The sequence below is a fragment of the Desmodus rotundus genome, chromosome 1 (genome assembly GCF_022682495.2).
Source record: "Desmodus rotundus isolate HL8 chromosome 1, HLdesRot8A.1, whole genome shotgun sequence".
NCBI classification, from domain to species: domain Eukaryota; kingdom Metazoa; phylum Chordata; class Mammalia; order Chiroptera; family Phyllostomidae; genus Desmodus; species Desmodus rotundus.
In genome coordinates, this window is record NC_071387.1 from 49900831 (window position 1) to 49920275 (window position 19445).

The 19445-nt window shown below is 42.9% G+C and overlaps 1 protein-coding gene across 1 annotated transcript in view; it reads left to right on the forward strand.

The window, feature by feature from the left end:
- DMRT1 (doublesex and mab-3 related transcription factor 1) overlaps positions 1-19445 on the forward strand; it is a 93915-nt gene that overhangs the window by 26583 nt on the left and 47887 nt on the right. Inside the window, exon 3 of the mRNA XM_053918886.1 lies at positions 9102-9385. Within this exon, the coding sequence (XP_053774861.1) occupies positions 9102-9385 (284 nt within the window). The remainder of the gene's footprint in view (positions 1-9101; positions 9386-19445) is intronic.

Here is a 19445-nt window from a genome sequence, read left to right on the forward strand (position 1 = left end):
TTGAACTGTTTGGAAGTCCAACAACCAAGGAGTTAAATAAGGAAACATTCATCTAGGCTGATAGGAGGGGCGAAGAAAGGCAGCGGGGGGCAGAGAGGGTGCTTGGCAAGGCAGCAGCTGGAGGACTGGGTGAGCGAGGCAGCGGCTGGTGGACCAGGCGGTCCCACATTTGCATGCAGATAGACAGGGAGGAACAACTGGGGAGACACAGACTGCGCAACCCAGGGTTCCAGTGCAGAAAAAGAAAGCCTCAAAACCTCTGGCTGTAAGAACCTGTGGGGGTTGTGGCAGCAGGAGAAACTCCCAGCCTCATAGTAGAGTTTGCTGGAGAGGCCCATGGGGTCTTAGAATATACACAAACCCACCCACCTGGGAACCAGCCCCAGAAGGGCCCAATTTGCTTTTGGGCAGCAGTGGAAAGCCTGCTGAGAGCCAAGCAACTGTTTCTTCCCTCTTGGACACCTCCCCCACAGACAGTGCCACAAGGTAACCAAGAGGGTTGCCCTGCCCTGGCAAATACCTAAGGCTCTGCCCCTTATAATTTAAGAGCTACTCCAAGACAAAGAAATATGGACCTAAATGAAAGAACAGATCAAAACTCCAGAAAAAGAACTAAACAATGAAGAGAGATAGTCAACGTATCAGATTCACAGTTCAAAATACTGGTAATCAGGATGCTCACAGAAACGGTTGAGTATGGTTGCAAAATAGAGGAAAAAGTGAAGGCTGTGCAAAGTGAAATAAAGGAAAATGTACAGGGAACCAACAGTGAAGAGAAGGAAACCAGGACTCAAATCAACAATTTGGAGCAGAAGGAAGAAATAAACATTCAACCAGAACAGAATAAAGAAACAAGAATTCAAAAAAATAAGGAGAGGCTTAGGAACCTCTGGGACAACTTTAAAGATTCCAACGGCCGAATCACAGGGGTACCAGAAGGAGAAGAGCAAGACATTGAAAACTTAGTTGAAAAAATAATGGAGAACTTCCCCTATCTGGCAAAGGAAATAGACTTCCAGGAAGTCCAGGAGGCTCAGAGTCCCAAAGAAGTTGTACCCAAGGAGGAACACACCAAGCCACATCATAATTAAATTACCCAAGATTAAAGACAAGGAGAGAATCTTAAAGCAGCAAGAGAAAAGGGGAGAGTTACCTACAAAGGAGTTTCCATAAGGCTATTAGCTGATTTCTCAGAAGAGACCTTGCAGGCAAGAAGGGGCTGGAAAGAAGTATTCCAAGTCATGAAAGGCAAGGACCCACATCCAAGATTATTCTATCCAGAAAAGCTATTATTTAGAATAGAAGGGCAGATAAAGTGCTTCCCAGGTAAGGTCAAGTTAAAGGAGTTCATCATCACCAAGCCCCTACTATATGAAATGTTAAAGGGACTTATCTAAGAAAGATCAAAAATGAACAGTAAAAGGACAACAAACTGAAAACTGTCGACAACTGGATCTATAAAAAAAGCAAAAACAAAAACAAATTAAGCAAAGAACAAGAACAGGAACAGAATCACAGAAATGGAGATCACATGGAGGGTTATTAATGGGGAGGGGGAAGGGGGAATGGGGAAAAGGTACAGGGAATAAGAAGCATAAATGGTAGGTACAAAATAGGGGGAGGTTAAGAATAGTATAGGAAATGGAGAAACCAAAGAACTTATCTGTATGACCCACGGACATAAATTAAGGGGTGGGAATGCTGGTGGGAGGCGGTGGGGTGCAGGGCGGAGGGGAATAAAGGGGAGGAAAAAATGGGACAACTATAATAGCATAATCAATAAAACATACTTTAAAAAATGTGAATAGGTGCGAATGTGTATGGGGTAGGGGTTACCACGCTGCCATTGCTGCTGCTTGGGACCCCACAGTGACAACTAAACTTCAAGTGTCTTTCAGATCCAGTTAGCACCTTCATTCTCATTTTACCAGGACCTTGTGCTCCATCCGCTCTGCAGCCTGTTCTCCTGATGTCCCAGAAACTTGTGTCTTCCTTGCGCTCTTTATCAATAGAGGGTAAGCTCCTAGAGGGCAGGGATTGTTTTTTTGCTTATTCTTGGCCTAGCACCTTGGGAATGGCTGAACACAGTGGCTGTGATTGTTACTTACTGGGCTTTCCAATGGCCCCAGGGCAAGCAGCCTGTTTTAAATCTTATCTTCCTCGGATTTGCTTTTTTCTCTTTATATTTTTTTTTATCCTTCTCCATTTCTCCTGCTTGGTTCCTTTGATCTAGTCATACTCAGCAATCAATCAATTTCTCTCTCCCTCCCTCCCTCCCACCCTTTCCTCTCCCCAGATCCCTTTGTACCCACATTGACATTTCCAGACCTTTGAACCAAGCCTGCACCTGACTTTAAAGATCAACCAACCTCAAGTTTGTTTTTTTATGAAAAGCCTTCACTCTAAGAAAAGTGAATTTGACAGATTCCTCCAGCACCAAATTACATAAAAAAAATCTTCATAGGCTCTCACATATTGGTTGCCTGTGTGCAAGAGTGGCTGGCTGTTAGTGGGTGAATATCAGCAGAACTTGCACTTTGAAGGGTGGACCTAATCCTGCCCTCCCTGCCACACAGTTTTGTGTTTCCCCATAACCTTGGCCAGTCTCTCCTGTGTTTTTCAGAATCCCCCGTTACTGCAGAGCCCTGCAGCGTCAAGGATTACATGCTTTGTGCCCTAAGGTACTGGACAGGTTGTCTTGCACACAGTAGGTGCTCAGTAAGTTTGTTCCATTGAATATGCATTGATCATGCGGCGGGGAGAGGTGACAGGTGTGGTGATGTCCTCGTTCATTATCACAGTCACCAGTTAGTGGTATGAATAGTAGGCACACTGCTGCCTCGGTTATCAGGCCTCTCGCTCTAGTGGCTCTGCTTTAATTCAGAAAACCAACTCATTTCCTCAGTTAGGACGGCGAGCTTTCTTTCTTGGAGTTCTATGACAGGTGTCAGCTCATGGAAGGACTTCTCCCTGTGTCTCCCTGTAGGCTCTTTCCCTTGGAGGGGAAGAGTCCTGAGGCCTTGCATGGATTTCTCAGTGTTTCCTAATGATGTCAGGAGCTGATTAACCTGGACACAGCATTGCCCTGCAGAGAAGGGTCCTAAAAGCAGGGAGCTGAGCAAGTTAAGCCTTCTTCTTTCAGTGACAGTGCACCCCACTATCATCTTCTAGAGTCTATGACATGCCACCATCAAATGTTACATAGTCTTTTTATTAAGACCTTAATTTTCCTTAAAAAAAATAGGGAAAATGACTTGTACTTTCTCGGTGCCTTCCTAGCATTCAGCACATGTTAGTCAATGGCAGACCATCATGTTCTATTTTTTTCCCCTCTCATGGTTTTTTAAAAAAATGAACATTTATTGTATTTTTTCCCATTACAATTTAGTCCCCTTATATCCCCGCCCCCAACAATAACCAAACTGTTGTCCATGTCCAAGAGTCCTTTTTCTTTTTTGCTCAATCCCTCCACCCCTTATTCTCCCCTCTCTAGTAGCTGTCATCTCCTCTCCATCTCTGAGTTATGGCAGACAATTCTGATGTCTCAGATTTAGTGGTGAACAATTTTTCCTGATTGGTAACTGTTAAAACTAGAAGCTAAGTGGGAAGGTACCATGCAAGGTATGGATTACGAAGACAAAACCTGGCGTACATAAATTAATCATTTACATGAGATCATTGCAAATCAGAAGTAGTCCTTGTTGAAAATTTTAGATTTTGTTTTTTTATATGTGATCTTTCATATTGGAAACTATGGGATTTGTTGTCATCGAAAGGCTACTTTGGCTCCAGGTGTGAACATAAAGGACTCAAAGTGCAACAACTCTGGGAATCTTGACATTAGAAAGGAGGGGGTGGGGGTGGGGAGCCTTCACATACCTTAAAATGAATTACTGGTTAACTACTATTAATATGCTATGGGCCCAGAAACCAGCATATAACACTGCAAGATCAATAATGGTATTTATCGTGTGTGCGTATATTGATCTCTTGTGAAGGAGTGAATCATATTTCACTCTGCATATGTTAGTACAAAAAAAAGTAGCAGAAGGATTGGGAAGGCTTACCAAAGAACTAAACTGTGGAAGGTAAATGTATGGAGTCACAGACGTGAGCATTGAAATAAGAAGTGATGGAGCCAGCAAACCTCTCTGCTGATGAATGCTGTTGGTCGTGTTTGTAGATACGAGTGTTCGCAGCACGCAGCTTGTGGTTCGAGGTTCGCAGTGACTTAGGTAGAGAAGCCCATCTTCTTTATTCAGTGGAATTCGTTTGCACGCTCTTATTTGATAGTCAGGACTGTCACAATGATGCTGGCAGAGGTCACATATTTTTAAGGATGATTTATGGAGCAGTTGCTTTGAATCTTGAGAGTGAACCAGCGGTTCTCAATCTTTTGAGTGCATCAGACCCACTGAGGGCTTTGTTAAGACTCAGATTGCTGGGCCCAACCCTCAGAGCTTCAGACTCCATGGGTCATGGGTGGGATCTGCAAATGAGCATTTCTGCAGGTTCCCAGGGGGTGCTGGTGCTGCGGGTTCATGACTGTACTTTGAGCACCCCTGGATTAGGCACATACAGTTTATTTCAACCTCAGGAAATTTCCATGTACTAGGAGCATCACAAAAAGGCTGGGAGTCATAAAGGTGTTTTCAACATTGACCAAATGTTTTCATTGGCAACTTGAAAATACTGTTTGGTGACTTATAAAAGCCAGAGTTTAGTAGTTTTATGTGTCCTTGAAATAGGTTCTCTCAGTACTTTTACAAATGCCAATTTTTAGAGTGCTTAAATATTTTAAGTATGTAGAATATTTAAACATCTACTTTTATAGAGCGCAAATGCTTTTTATTATTTAAATATTGATATGAAATGAAACTTCTCCAACATATATCTTAATTTATTCTTTTAAGAAAATTTGTTACTAGCCTGGGCTGGTGTCGCTCAGTGGATTGAGTGCTGGCCTGTGAACTGAAGGGGTCGCCAGTTCGATTCTGGCCAAGGCACATGCCTGGGTTGTGGGCCAGGTCCCTGGCTGGGAGCATGGCAAAGGCAGCTGACTGATGTTTCTCTCGTGCGTCAATGTTTCTCTCCCTTTCTTTCTCTCTCCCTCTTTCTCCCTTCCCTTCCCTTTATTTATTTTAGCATCATGATTTTTTTAATTAAACATTTTTTTTATTGCTGTTCAATTACAGTTGTCTGCATTTTTCTCCCCACCCCAGCCAAACCTATCTCTCTCCCCCGCCTCCACCCTCCCCCTTGGTTTTGTCAATGTGTCCTTTATAGTAGTTCTTGAAAACCCCTCTCCCCACTATCCCCTCCCCACTCCCCTATGGTTATTGTTAGATTGCTCTTAACTTCAATGTCTCTGGTTACATTTTGTTTGCTTTTTTCTTTTGTTGATTAGGTTGGTGGTATAGTGGTGAGCATAGCTGCCTTCCCTTCCCTTTAAAAATAAATAAATAAAATCTTTTTAAAAAAAGAAAGAAAAGAAAACTTGTTATTAAAGCTCATTGTGATTTGAAGGAGGAAATAAAATACAGTTAAGTGGAAAAGTGATGCCATTGTTAAGTAATTACAATCAGCTGTAAGCCAAACAAATTGTCACTTTGACTTAACACAACATTTTATTTGAGGTTTACCATGCAGTTTATTGAAACCATTCTCGTTATACTGAGAGTATTACTGACAACATTTTGTTAGTAGATAAACTAAGACCTGATAGGAACTCCAGAAATTCAGGAACCTGTGCCCTGATCCTAGAACACTGCTGCTCTTCAGTTTCTATTTAGTTCTTTTGTGTGCTACAGTATTGTGCTTTCTTTATTAAGAACCTTACTTTTGAAGGGCAGGCCCAAAGGGATAGCCGGTTGTTTCCACTGCAGGGCCCAGGGATAAGCATCTGAAATGCCTTCCTAAATGTCTGTGAGATTGTATATGCATGTCCCACTGATGCTTATGACTGGGCGGTAAGAATATATCATTCCTTTTCTGATTTAAACATGCATAAAATTTACCATTTTGGTGAGGTTTTGTATTGCTTTTATAACCAGGTAAGTGATAAAGACATCGAAAACAAAAGAATTAGAGAGTGAAAACCACCTATTATGTCACTAAATTGGTCTTTAAAATAAGAGAAAGGACCAGTGGGCAGGTTGGAGAGGACATGTATCTTCTCCAGACACAGTGTAGACTAATGGAACTGGAATTTTTCATCTCATTCGTTGGGAAAAGGAGAAGGAAGAAAAGAAATATAATAAAAAGTGGCTTGACAGGAGCCTAAGGTGGGTGGATCTGGTATTCTTTCAGAGAGGAGACTAGTTCTGACTTTAAAATGAAGCAATACAAGCACATTTTGTTGTCCAGAGCGTGCACTTTTAGCCATGCCTCCCTTGTATGTTTTCTTCTTCTTCTTCCACACGCTCAGCCGGTGGACACTTTTCCAGCACCTGCTCCGGGCCGTTCACTGAGTGTCCTGAGAATTTCTCTCCATCGGCGTCTTTTCCCTGCCTACGTATGCCCAACCCTTCTCTATGTTTTAAAAATGAAGTAACATCTCACATTTATTTGGATGTCGGGGTACTCGAAGAACCATTATTTATTGATCCCTGTCTCAAATATTTGCCACCATGTGGCCGGCAGTGTGCTAGGCGTAGGGCAAGGGGGAGCCAGCAGGCATGGTGCCTGCTTGCTGGATCTCACATCTGGTAAGACAGCAGGACCATCACTTCTGTTTCCTCGTTGCTTGCTTACTTCTTGCCCTCTTGTTTCTTCTGTGCTAAAAACACAGGTCCTAAAAACCTAACCCTCTGTTAGCCTTTTCCAGACCTGGTTTTGCTTGATCTCTTAGCAGCAGCTGATAGCACAGCCTGCCTCCTCCACAGTCCACGTCAACTTTGGCCTCTGTGCCGCTGCGTTTATCCTCAGTTCTCCCCAACTGCAGCCATCCTGACTCTCTTTTCTCTCAGAACATGCTCTTCTGTACAACCCCCTCCTGCTCTCCCCAGAGGCAGCCAGCATCTCCCAGTGGTGACTCCTGAGTCCCAGCTTCCAACGTCAGCCTCTCCCATGAGTACAGGTGTCAGGTCTCTCCCCTGCATTCATCTGTCCCACTTGCATGGCCCTCTGGCACCTTGATGAAGCAGACTTACCACCTCCCTCTCCTCTGCCACGTCTGGGCTTCCCGCTCTCCCAGACATCTGCTTTGCATTTCTTTGCCTACTCCTGCATCTTAATTTGTGATATCCCATCTGTCCTCTAGTTTGAGTTACATCTCCCACAGGTTCCTAGCACGTGTCCCCTCTGTTATATTTGAGTCTTCTGGGTCTCTCTCCCTGACTATGTCAGTGCCTCCCTAGTGGCTCTCCATGCCTCTGGTCTTTATTCCCTCGCCTGTCTAATGCTTTGCCTTCAGATAAATCACTCCAAAGCACAGCTCTTGTCCGCCCCACTTCTTGCTCAGAAATCCTCAGTGGTTCCTGCCACACCCTGATGAGAGGCCAGAGAGCTGGACTGAGGCCTTCCCTCGCCTTGCTCCGGTCCAGCGGTCAGACTGGACCTCCCTTTTCTTTTTCGCACCCAAATTCACCTTCTACCTTCCTGCTTTTCTTTGTTCTTTGGGCCCTTTTCTCATTACTCATTTTCTCATTTTTTTTTTACCTATTTCCTGCTCTTTTAAGGTGCAACTCAGGTGCAGTTTTTCTTTTTTCCATTTTTAATTTTATTATTTTTATTAATTTTATATTTTTCAATTACAGTTTACATTCAATATTCTGTATTAGGTTCAGATGTACAGCAGAGATATTAGAAAATCATGTACTTTACAGAGTAGTTCTCTTGCTGCTTCAAGTACACCTGGCCCCCTATATATTTATCTCAATTATTGACTATATTCCCTATCTGTAATTTACATCTCCAACTGTAAATTAATTGTGCTGCTTAATCCCCTCACCTTTTTCGCCCAGCCCCCCAACCTGTCTCCTCTCTTGACAGCTGTATCTATGGGTCTCTTTCTATTTTGTTAGTTTATTTTGTTCATTTTATTCCTGATATAAGTGAAATCACATGGTATTTGTCTTTCTCGGTTGGACTTAACTTCACTTAGCATAATACCCTTGAGATGCAGTTTTTCCTATGAAAGTCTCTGTAATTTCTTTCTAGGCTGCAAGTCATCTTTTCAGCCTTTGAATTTTTATGAAAGTTTATGGTTGTTCCTGTATTGATAATTATTGTTATTATTTGTAATCCCATCATATTTTTCTTCTTAAAATGTAGACCTCCCGTTGGGCAGGGGTAGCCTGACGTCTTGCAGCCATTTCAGGCACCTAGACCAACCTTTGAACATGGTTTAATACCTGTCCATTGGAAGGGTGACTCAGGAGTCCATTTGGTTGTTTATTGGAATTGACACAGTTTTAAGTGCGGACCCGGGGCTGGCAATCTGTATGGTCCGTGGGCCCCTTTCTGCCCACTGTCTGTAAATCAGGTTTTATTGCATGAAACATAACCATGAAACAACTTGTATGTTCTGCAACTGAGTGGACCACAAAGCTTAAAAGAATTACTAACTGGCTGAAGTTTGTCTACTTCTGGTCTAAATTACTGTCTGGCCTTCTGAAGGACAGGGTATCACCTTTGGAAGGAAGTGAAGGAAACTATGTTTGCTTAAACTCTTCTTGCTTTGACTTTCTGACATATCTGTGTGGCCACCATAGTTAGGATGCTGGGATTTTCTTTTGTTACCTATTTGAAATGAATTAAAAATAATTTTGTTGTAAGAATGTTGTGGACATTCTTACAAGTTAACTGGATTTGATCTCTAATTTCTTGACGTTAGAAGTTACTGGTTAGACTTTATATAATTAAAATGACCCTTAAAATGTGTTTGATATCCTTAGCAAAAGTAATCTGCAGGACTCTTGTCATCTGCGCCTCTGGAATTATGCCAGCCTTAGAAACCCTCCTTCCTTTTGGCTTCAGGTGAAGTAGCGTGTTCAGGTGCCTTGTCCTGCAGCTCTGCAGATCTTGAAGAGGATGGTCATGTGCTGCAAAGTTTTGTGGACCCCCAGGTTAATACTATATTGTCTTTTTTTTCTTTCTAGATGGACGTATGGTCGTCCCGGATATTCCTCCTGTCACCAGCAGAGGGCACGTGGAGAACACACCTGACTTGGTGCCAGACTCCGCCTACTACAGCAGCTTTTATCAGCCATCTCTGTTTCCTTACTACAACAATCTGTATAACTACCCGCAGTACTCCATGGCCTTGACCGCTGATTCGTCTTCCGGGGATGTGGGAAACCCCCTTGGGGGATCCCCAGTGAAGAACAGCCTTCGGAGCCTCCCAGCACCTTATGTGCCTGGTCAGGCAGGAAACCAGTGGCAGGTAAGATGTCACCCGAGAGTGAACTGGATACATGAAACCACACCCCCCCAACTCAGCTCCTATGTATATGCACATCATATGAAATGTATACAGAATTTTTCACTCTCCCCAAAAGGTCATTTAACTTCAGGAGTTGTCTGCAAGGAATGTAAAGAAATATTCACATATTTGTTTTCTTTTTCAAATTTTACATTTCTCATTTTTCACCGTCATTTTGCATAAATTCCCAGTTGGTCACAGTCAGATTCCCTAGTGGCTTACCATATGCTGCCCCACCTCTTCCTGCCTTGCTCCCATTTTCTTTGAGCAGCATGGAAAATGCTGGGTGCAGTTTTCTGGGTGGCAGTAATTTTCCTGATACATTTGCAACCTGGGAGGGAGAAGTGTTCTAATCTCTATGTTTGCATGGAACAAAGATAAGAAAAGGAATCAGGTTGCTGTTGTTCTGGGCCAGCATCATTGTGTTTTTAGCTGGGAGTGGAGGTCAGCCTTTCATACCCTTAAGTATTTAAAATAGTGTGCAATCAGGGCTTGTAATATTTGGGGTAAAACAAAGCATTTTGCACGATCAGGAAAGGAATGTTTATTATCTAGAACTGTTGAGCCCCCTCAGTTTGGACCATTTCCTTCATGCCGGTGCATCAGAACAGTTTCAAGGCCCCGAAAGCACTTAAGGTCAGGATCGCCACATTGTGGGGATGTGTGCACACAGGAGCACTTGGACTCACACCTCCAGGTCCCCCTCCAGCCGTCAGGTTTATGATTCTGTGAAAACCGTTCTCATTTTGATGCGTTTACTGCACTCAGGCTTTCTCATCTGGGCACAGATGCTGAGACAATGCAACTTACGCATTTTGGAGCTTAGGGCAAGCCTTTGAACTTCTTATGTCAACTTTTTAAAAATGTGAGTTGATTCTTTTTTGGGAAGTTCTATTCCATTTTTCTTTTTTTAGGTGTTGGGAAATTGTTAATATTCAAGTTACCCCACTTTTTGATTCTCTCACTATCCTTAGAGATCCGACTTATTTATCATATTAATATGTCAGCATTACTCCCCTGGACTATACATTTTCATACATTTTTTTTTTAGAATCATTACATTTTTTAAAGATTTCATTTATTTTTAGAGAGAGGAGAAAGGAGGAAGAAAGAGCGAGAAAAACCTCAGTGTGTGATATCCTCTCATGTGCTCCCTACTGGGGACCTGGCCTGCAACCCAGGCATGTTCCCTTACTGGGAATTGAACTGGTGACTGTTTGGTTCGCAGGCCGGCACTCAATCCATGGAGCCTCACCAGCTGGGGCTAGAATCATATTTTTAAAATAGGGAGCTGAAAACATTGGTGTTAGAATTGAGGTGTAATATGAGTATAAAGAAAAGCAGCAATTTATGTATCTTCAAAGCTGTATCCCTACAGGCCTCTCAATGTGCCATTTGGATTTTATGATTTGGGGCAGGTTCTAGGTTGATTGCTATTAAAGACTCTCCACTCTGAGAGGAGCAAGAAGTATCTTGTTACAAAAAGCAAACAAACAAAATGGCTTATCCTACAGAGGCCATGGGAGAGTGTCCTGGTTTTCTGGCTCCTTCCAGGATTTACGGATAAAGTGGGAAAGGTCTCTGAACCTGCTGACTTAACGAGAAAAAGGATGAGAAAGAAAAATCTTAAGTGTTTTCTTAAAGAGAGCTCATGATTATTTTTACAAGCGAGTCAGAAATCTCCTAAATTAACTTACCCTTCTACTTTGTCAAAATCTTTCAGGTGGCAGATGGAACTAATGTTTGTTCTTACTGTACCTGGAAAGCCTTGGAAGGGTATGGCAGATGTCTTGGATTTCCTCTGTGGTCCCTTACTAAGATCCTCTCTTAGGGATAGCTAGAAGACCAGCTCTCTTGAATGGTGGTGTTGCCTGGTCTTAGAGGACTGCCCCAGCAACTATGTGCAAGGAAAAATGCCCTGGAGGGCAAGGTTTTATACCCCTGCTAGCAAAAGTGGGAGGAAAAATCTTGCCCATATCTTCTTAGTCCTGTGAGGGGCAAGCAGTGTTGATGTAATGCATACCTCCTTCAGAACGAGCACTTACTAGGCTGGAAAGAGGCTTCACTGGTCTGAGGCCCAGGAGAGATACTGAGGCATCATTTAATATATGAGTTTGTTTTCCCCAAAGGGCTGGCCTTAAGCCTTTCTATTTTGTAGCCAGTCACCATTGGTAATATATTCTCATAGAACAAATTACTTTGCAGAAATAGGTCCTTTTCTGCTACTGTGATTGGTGCCCATTCCTCTTAGTGAGTAATAATACCAGTAGTGATGATGACTGTTAGCAGTGACCGTTCCCCATCCCATACCTCTGGGAGGCAGATGGCATTGTTTCTGTCTTCCAGGTGAGGACATTGAGACTCAGGGCTAATGGGTACATAAGGCAGTGTAGCGACTGAACTGAGATGGTTGCTATACATGTAAGTTATGTACACCCAGAAGTGCCATGCTAATATTAACAGTAGTGAATTTATTTCATAGTTGCTATTTTCACTTGGAACTGCTCTTTTTAAATCTATTTAATTTTCAACCTTTTGTTCATATGTATTTTAGTTGGCTACCTCAGATCCCCTCTGTAACAAGGTAGGGTATATATAATGCACATTGTAGTTACTAAAGGGCTGTGGCATGTGAATATGGACCAAGTATGAATGTTTATGGAATAATGTTTATCAGGGTTAGGGAAGAATTTGATCCATATAGGAAATACAAAACTGAAAGGATATACAAAGATTATTATGGTACAAAATATGTTCATTAAGGTGTGTATATTATAAAGAAATATTAATTAAGTGGTGAACACCTAAAGCAAATACTCACAACCAGTGCTTACGGGGTAGAACTGGATGACTCCTGTTTTAACCAGGGTCATTAGGGCAGAGGTATAGGGAACAGCCATCTGGGATGGGGCCTCCCTTGGCCCCTGCTGTTTCTGTTGTTTGAGGAGTGTCCTGTGGTTCTGCTCTTTGGGCAGTGCTTTGCTCCCTTGTGGTAGAAACTTCTAGGCGAGGGCTACATGAAGGCTCCCCCTTGGTGGTTGCCATGCTTTTCTGTCTCCTTTGTAGAAGGTGTCTCACAGCTGCACCTGGAGAGCTCCAGTGCTAGTCTCTCCAGACTGGACCCTCCCTTTGGTGTGATTCCCCAGCTTGATCCAAGGGCCTGAATCTTAGCCAGCGTCTCCTCTATCTACTTCCTTTACTCTGTTGCTAAGACCTAACTTCCCCCCAAACTCTTCAGCCTTGCTGCTTTGCATATCAGTGTGTGTTGAGGGAGCAGCATGAGTGTTTTTCAGCACAGAGCTCCTCTCTGATTCCTAGAAAAAAAATCAACTCTATCAAACTTTTTTAAAGCTAGACTTCTTAGAGATCAGTTGGGAGGATATTGAATTTTTGTAAAGAGAAACTATAGAGACTTCTATAAAATCAAGCAAGCTGCAAATAATTATTGACTACCTTCTAAGTGCAAAACCTATTAAAAAAATAGAGCAGTCTACTGGGTCAGCATCCCAGAATCCCAAGCTCTTTCTTGTGAATGCTTGCATACTGAAATCTGCTTCCAGTGCTTAGGTTGGTCTCCAGCCTGTGGAGATTTGTGGCCCAATCATAGATTCCTGTCCTGTTGTGAAACAGGAATAACACTTGTGACAGTGGTACAAACTCAGAATGAATGGCTGTTTCCACTGACCAGTGGCTCAATTTCAGTTCTGCATTTAATTGCCTGCAAAAGCTGTTTACTGCCTTGTGCACTCCTCCACGGCAACATTATCTCTTAAATAAACATGTTGTACCAGGTTGACAAGGGAGAGGTGCATATCAAGTGAGCAGAAATAAATATGGGAGGCCTCCGAGCTGCACCTGGAAAATGCTTTCAGTCCCTGTGGCAGGCACCTTCTAGACTGCTTATCAAAGCCTGTGCCACCAGATCGTAGAGTCACATTCACACCACAGTTAGGTTGTGGTCAAATGGCCACGTAGGTGATTTCCTTCCTCTGGTGGTTATTTTGGGCTCAGTCTGAAATGTCTCATGATATACTTGTCCATTTATGATTAGGCACCTCACTGGAATGCATTCATATATTCAGTAAACATACATGGAGGTTCTACTGTGTGCTAGGGAGTCTACCATTGAACCAAAAAGACAAAAATTGGAAAGGCGGGTTTTGGAGGAAGGATGCTGTTATCACCTGGAAAATGGGAAGGGAAGTTGGGGACCATGTATGTAGCCCGGGTTTGAAACTGAGGTAGAGGCAGGAAGGAAATCAGATTCTGGCACCTGCGCCTTGGAGCCCAGAGAAATGCCCTTAGGAGCACCCCTGGGATGGCACACCCACCCCGATGTTCCTAATCCTGTAACCAGCTGCCTGGCAGGGACCCTTGTTTTCATACTGCCTCTTTTATTAGCGTGGCTCAGTGTCAGAATAACCTGTGAGCGAAAGGAATGTAGAGAAGTGACTGCTTGAGCATGTGCTTTGTGGGAGTGCCCACGGCCCCTCCACGTCTGTGCCCTGGTGGCTGCACAGGAGGGTCCAGCAGTGAGTGGGGAGCAGGATATGAATCTGAGGTTTAAACTTGACTCCCATTCCCAGGAGATAATTGTAATTAACAATAATTACTTTAAAATATTCCCAATTTTTAAAAATGATACATCAAGAAGAAGGTAGAATGCAAAATCCACTTTGATTTTTTTTAATTGACTTCAGATAAATTCTTGTGCTTGTCTCAGGCCACAAAGCTGTACTGTCAGGCCCCCAGGATAATATGCACCTGGTCACTCCAAACTAATGGGTAGCTCTGGACTGAGGATATTTAAGTGACTTGCCTGAGGAACACAGCTGTTAATGGAGAGCCAGGTCCTAAACCTGGGCCTTCCTACCCTTTGGAAAGTGTTCTGTCTACAAATAAATCCTGTGATCCCAAGGCTGCCCACCCAATTCCATTGCCCATGTCTTTGATGGTGAAACTAGCCCTGGCTTCCCTTTTTACTGGTCACTCTCTGTTGCTGGACAGATGCCAACTGCCTTTTTCCTCTGAAAGGAAAAACTGAAAAGTTTGCAAGCAGACACAAGAACAGTTTATAAGAATATACCTGGTTTAAAACATTTAAAGCAATTTCTACCCTCAGGAAAGGGCAATTAAAATAGATACGGTATTTGACTTGGGCTATTGGGGATAACAACAATAACTTGGTTTCTTAAAGAGGAATTAGTAAAGATATAATTTCTGTTGACTGAAAGGGTTACAAGTTCTAGTGCTATGATGTGGAGTATTTATTTCATGTCTGGCCACTTTTGTGAATGCTGGTAATTCCGATAACTTTATAGTTGCTTATTTGGGGGATTCTAGTTAGTCATTTTATATGAAACTACTGATACATTTTTCTTCTCCCTATACATATCTCCAGTTCTTATTTATATTCTTAGTGCATTATTCAGTCTGGGTACCAGTAGTGGATGCTGGCATCATCTTCTTCCTCCTTTTATTGGGAGCGTGTCTAGCAGTTCACTATGGTATATGTAAGATGTTGCAGGGAAATGAGGAAAAGAGGACAAGTGGGTTTTTCCTAAAGCTAAATTATTCAGTTCAAAAACTGTTTTTTTAAAATTCCTCCATGTGTCCCTTTTGCAGTTAACTATTCCCCTTGTCCTTAATTTTTGGGAACCATTGACCCATTATCTGTCCTTATAGTCTTGCTTTTTCCAAAATGTTATATGAGTGGAATCATACAATAAGTATGCTTTTGGGTTGGTGTCTTTAACTTAGCAAAACGAGTTTATGATCCATCCATGTTGCTTCATGTGTCAAGGGCTCATTCCTTTTAATTGCTAAGTAGTATTCCATTGTACAAATGTTCCACAGTTTATCTGATGTACCTGTTAAAGGCCACCTTGGTTACTTCCAGTTGGGATGGTTATAAATAGAGCTACTGTAAACATCCAAAAATTGTTTTTGAAACCATACCTTTCCAACTCTAAAAAATGAAATAATGATCCTGTTAAATGGCAGGGTTTTCATGTGAAGGCACTTACTTGGCAACATAAAAAGTTGGTAGAACTACGTCTGTATCCTCACCACACCTCCTTTTTTCCACATTTTACCTGTTTCAAGTGCAGAGAGAGTCTAGAAGCCACGGCATCAGTCACTGTCTCACCATGACAACAGCGAAGTTCTTCGGGGTCTTCAGTATGCTTTTTTAAGCAATTGTGTTAACTTTCTGCTTAACTCCTTATGGGGAGAGTGCTTTGGTCTCTTCCTTCCTTTTTTACGGCAGTCCTGTGATTACCCTCATGCTTGCCCCGCATTTGTGGGAGTCCTTCATGTGCACCCCAAATAGGTCCTGCCTTCTGGTAAAGTGAGGACAGGGCCTGCCAAGTCAGAAGACCAGTCTTGGAGAATCTCCTGTTCAAAGAAACACGAAAGTCCCAGTGGACCACGGAAGTTGAAGCCAGTGAGGTGGAGGTGTCAGCTTTCCCAAGTTTAGGGCCTCCATTGCTTTTACTATACATTTTCCCCTAAGTGGCCTGTCAAGTGTTAGCCAAGTCTATAATTTCCTCTGCTAAAGCATAATTCCTCATTAGATTCTTCTCTTTTAAGGAGAGATAATAAGTCCAGTTCTCTTGGGCCTTTACAACACATTCTGAATCCTGCAGGGAGAAAAGCTCCAGGTCGCCAGCGGGTACTGTGAAGACAGCAGTAGTTCCCTGGCTGTCCTGTGAGCCCCCCCAGAGCTCTGCAGCCCCGATGAGTGCAAAATTGACTTTCTGTTTGCAGTCTGCCCCCTACTCACATGCACGTGCACAAAGGAATTGCTGTTTTGTCTTGTTTGAGGTGGTCATGACAGCCATCATCTGATTTTTAGGGCACCTTTTCCTGAAGAAATGCTGCTCTGTTTCCCAGAATATTTAATCACTTGCATGCTTTTGGTCCTCTGTTGAGGGCAGATATGTGAGAGCTGACGCCCATGATGATGATCTCCTTGGTGGCTCTTGGTCTGGAGCCAAAGCTGAGGGAGCTGGTGGGCCTTTTAGAAACTGCACTCAGACAGGTGCTGAGAGATGGGGCTGAGGAATGTTCTACAACTAGAGCAACACATAGAAGAGCCATTTTTGCAGAGCATTTGGTTAGAAACCTGTGGATTATAAAAGAAAGTAGAATTGGTCTCTGGAAACCTGGGCAAGGTGGAGGCAGCCATGACTCTGAGAGAAGACCCAGGGGCGGAGGTGGGTGCTAGACAACTGAAGAGACTGTTTTCTCAGCCTGGCTGATGTGGCCCAGTAGCATCCGAGGAAATCCAGATAGAGTGTAAACTCGGGTTTTTAGGATCCTCCTGGGAACTGCAGTCAGTCCTGGGCTGTCCCACAGGTTCATTTCCATTCATCAGGAGTTCAGTGTGATCTGGACTGAGTTGGAAACTGTAGAAAGGGCTGGTGTTCTCCAGGGACTGCTCCACAACTCAGTTAGAGGCAGAAAGAAATACATTAGTCTGTTGAGAGATTTCTTTTTTTTAACACAACCTGACCTCTGACACAATAGCATCAGGTTGGTAAATAATACAGTCATTTGGGGATTCTGTCATCTTCTTGCAAAGTAGATAATTAGATCACAGTTTTGAGAGCTTTCAGATTCAATTTGCCTGGGCTGGTGCCAAAATACTAGTTATGTCTTCCTATTTAGCTTATTTTTTGTTATGCAGCTGTGAATATGATATAAAATTGGTTGCTTATCAAAGTGTTTTAATAAAAGTACAGTATGTGGATGAGTGATTATCAAATTTCTTGGGAGTCCATACTTCTATGGCCTATTAAGTGTCCCTCATTAGCAGAAAAAAGACCAGAATCAAGGCAGTGCCTAACAGAAGCTGATTTTCTCTTTTTTTTAAAACTACATTAGGAATATGAGGGGTGACCCCCCCAAAAAAAACCAGAATTATCTTCTGGGGAACAGGCCCCTTATAGTGCAGCTTCCCCCACTAGGTGAGTGTTCTAGGAGCCCATCTGTATCAGTGCACTAGCTGGCCTTGTTGTGAGAGGCTACATTCAGCTTCAGTGAATTTTTTCCTGAAGACTTTTTCAGTGCGTTTGCCCATTCCATTACATGATGGGTGATTTACGAGCGCCTTTGCCCACACCGTGCTGAGTGTTCAGCAGTGTTTGACCAAAAATGGCATGACTCCCCGCCCCCTTGCCCCAACCTCTCCATTCACCTGATCTTACCCTGAGTGACTCTTTTTTTGTTTCCCTGGATGAAAAAGTCCTCAAAGGGAAATGTCTTGCTGATGTGGAAGAGGTGAAACAAAAAATGGCAGAAGCACTAAAAGACATCAAAATCAACAAGTTCAAAAGCTGTTTTGAGCAGTGGGAAAATGTCTGTACAGGTGTACTGCATCAGATGGAGAGAGCTTTGAAGGTGACTGAAGTTTAAACGTGTAAGAATACACACACAACTTTTTTATAAATAAATTCTGGGTTTTTGGGGAGTCCCCCCTCATATGATAGTGGAAAAATAAAAAGGACAGAGTTAGAAAAAATCTCCATGATAGTATAGAGCATATGGAAAAGTCTCCTGCATGCATTCGTTGATCATTCATTTACCAAGTGCCAGTTCCGGCCCGGCTCTGAGCTAGACTCTTCAAGCATCAAGTACCCACAGTAGGTGCTTGATGGGAAAGAATGGAAGGGCACTGGGAGCCCTGCAGTCACTGTTGTGATCAGAGGCAGAGGCTTCCTGGAGAAGCTGTGATGCCTTGTAGAAAGGGTGGGCCCTGTGCAGCAAAGGGTGGGTGGGTGGGGTATCAGACTGAGCATTTTATCACTGCTTTTGTTTACAGTTGTCACTGCACAGTGATTATTAGAAGCAGATTGACTTTCAGTGAGCTTTATTACTTTTAAAAATCCTTTACAGAGACGCCCCAGGACACATTGCTCTCAGTGTCCCCTCTGGTACCCGGCAGCCCTGTGGGCATCACCCTGGAGATGCACAACCTCCTGGGAAAGGGGTTCATAAGAAGATTGAGAAATGGGGGAAAAAGATTATCTCCTCATTTTATTTTTCACACTGTTTTTATCATATTTCCTCTTGTAGACATTCTTTTTAGCAATTCTCAGTTCTTATCAGCCAGTAGTGGGAGAAGGAAGGTACACATGGTAATTTCATGTCTCTAGTAAGGGTATAAAACTAAAACACGCAAAGGAATGTTCCCCCTTCCCGTCTCTGTGTTTGATAGTGGCAGTGTAGGATCTTCAGTTGGTTTTTCAACTTTTTACAGTTTGAAAAGTAGAAAAATTTCAGATTGAATTTTTCTTTTAAATAACATGCAGAATGTTTAGGTCCTTAAAATATTTCACATACACAGTGGTCAGATTCCTTTGCCTCTCCCTTTGTTACTATAGCCCTGTTATGCCCACGAAAGGGCTCCAAGTTGTTCGGTAGGAACCCAGGGGAGGGGTCCTTGAGTGTGACCAACACCTTCCCCGTGATGGTGCCACAGTGGGAGGTCCCTGAGGAGACCGGAAGGGGAAGGAGGGGCAGGACAGCTGTCCAATAGCCTCATGGTGCTGAGCACTTCATATCTAACATTACACTGAACCATTAACCACCTCCCTGTCAGAGATTCTGACAGCCTTCTGTGGGGGAGGAAACTGAGGCTCACAGAGAGGAACTAATTTGCCAATGTCACACAGCTGGCAAGTGGGGGAGCTGGAGTGTGAACTCCAGTTTGCCGAACTGCAGAAGGGACATTCATTCCCGTCATATCTCTGTCTTCTAAGAACATTTTTTTGTTCTTCTTGTATGAAGCCTTGAGGGGTATTATATGTTTTCTTGTATCTTAGGACATCTCTTGTAACCTTTTATGATATCAATGTGTTTTATAATGTTTTCAGAGACTTTACATGGTAGAGAGAGTGGAGGGTGCTATGTCTTGATAGTAGTCATCAAATTTAAATTACTAAGCATAAGGCTCTTAAGCATGGTTCTTCACACGCACACATACACGTAATGTAATTTAGGAAAACAGAATTGTTTG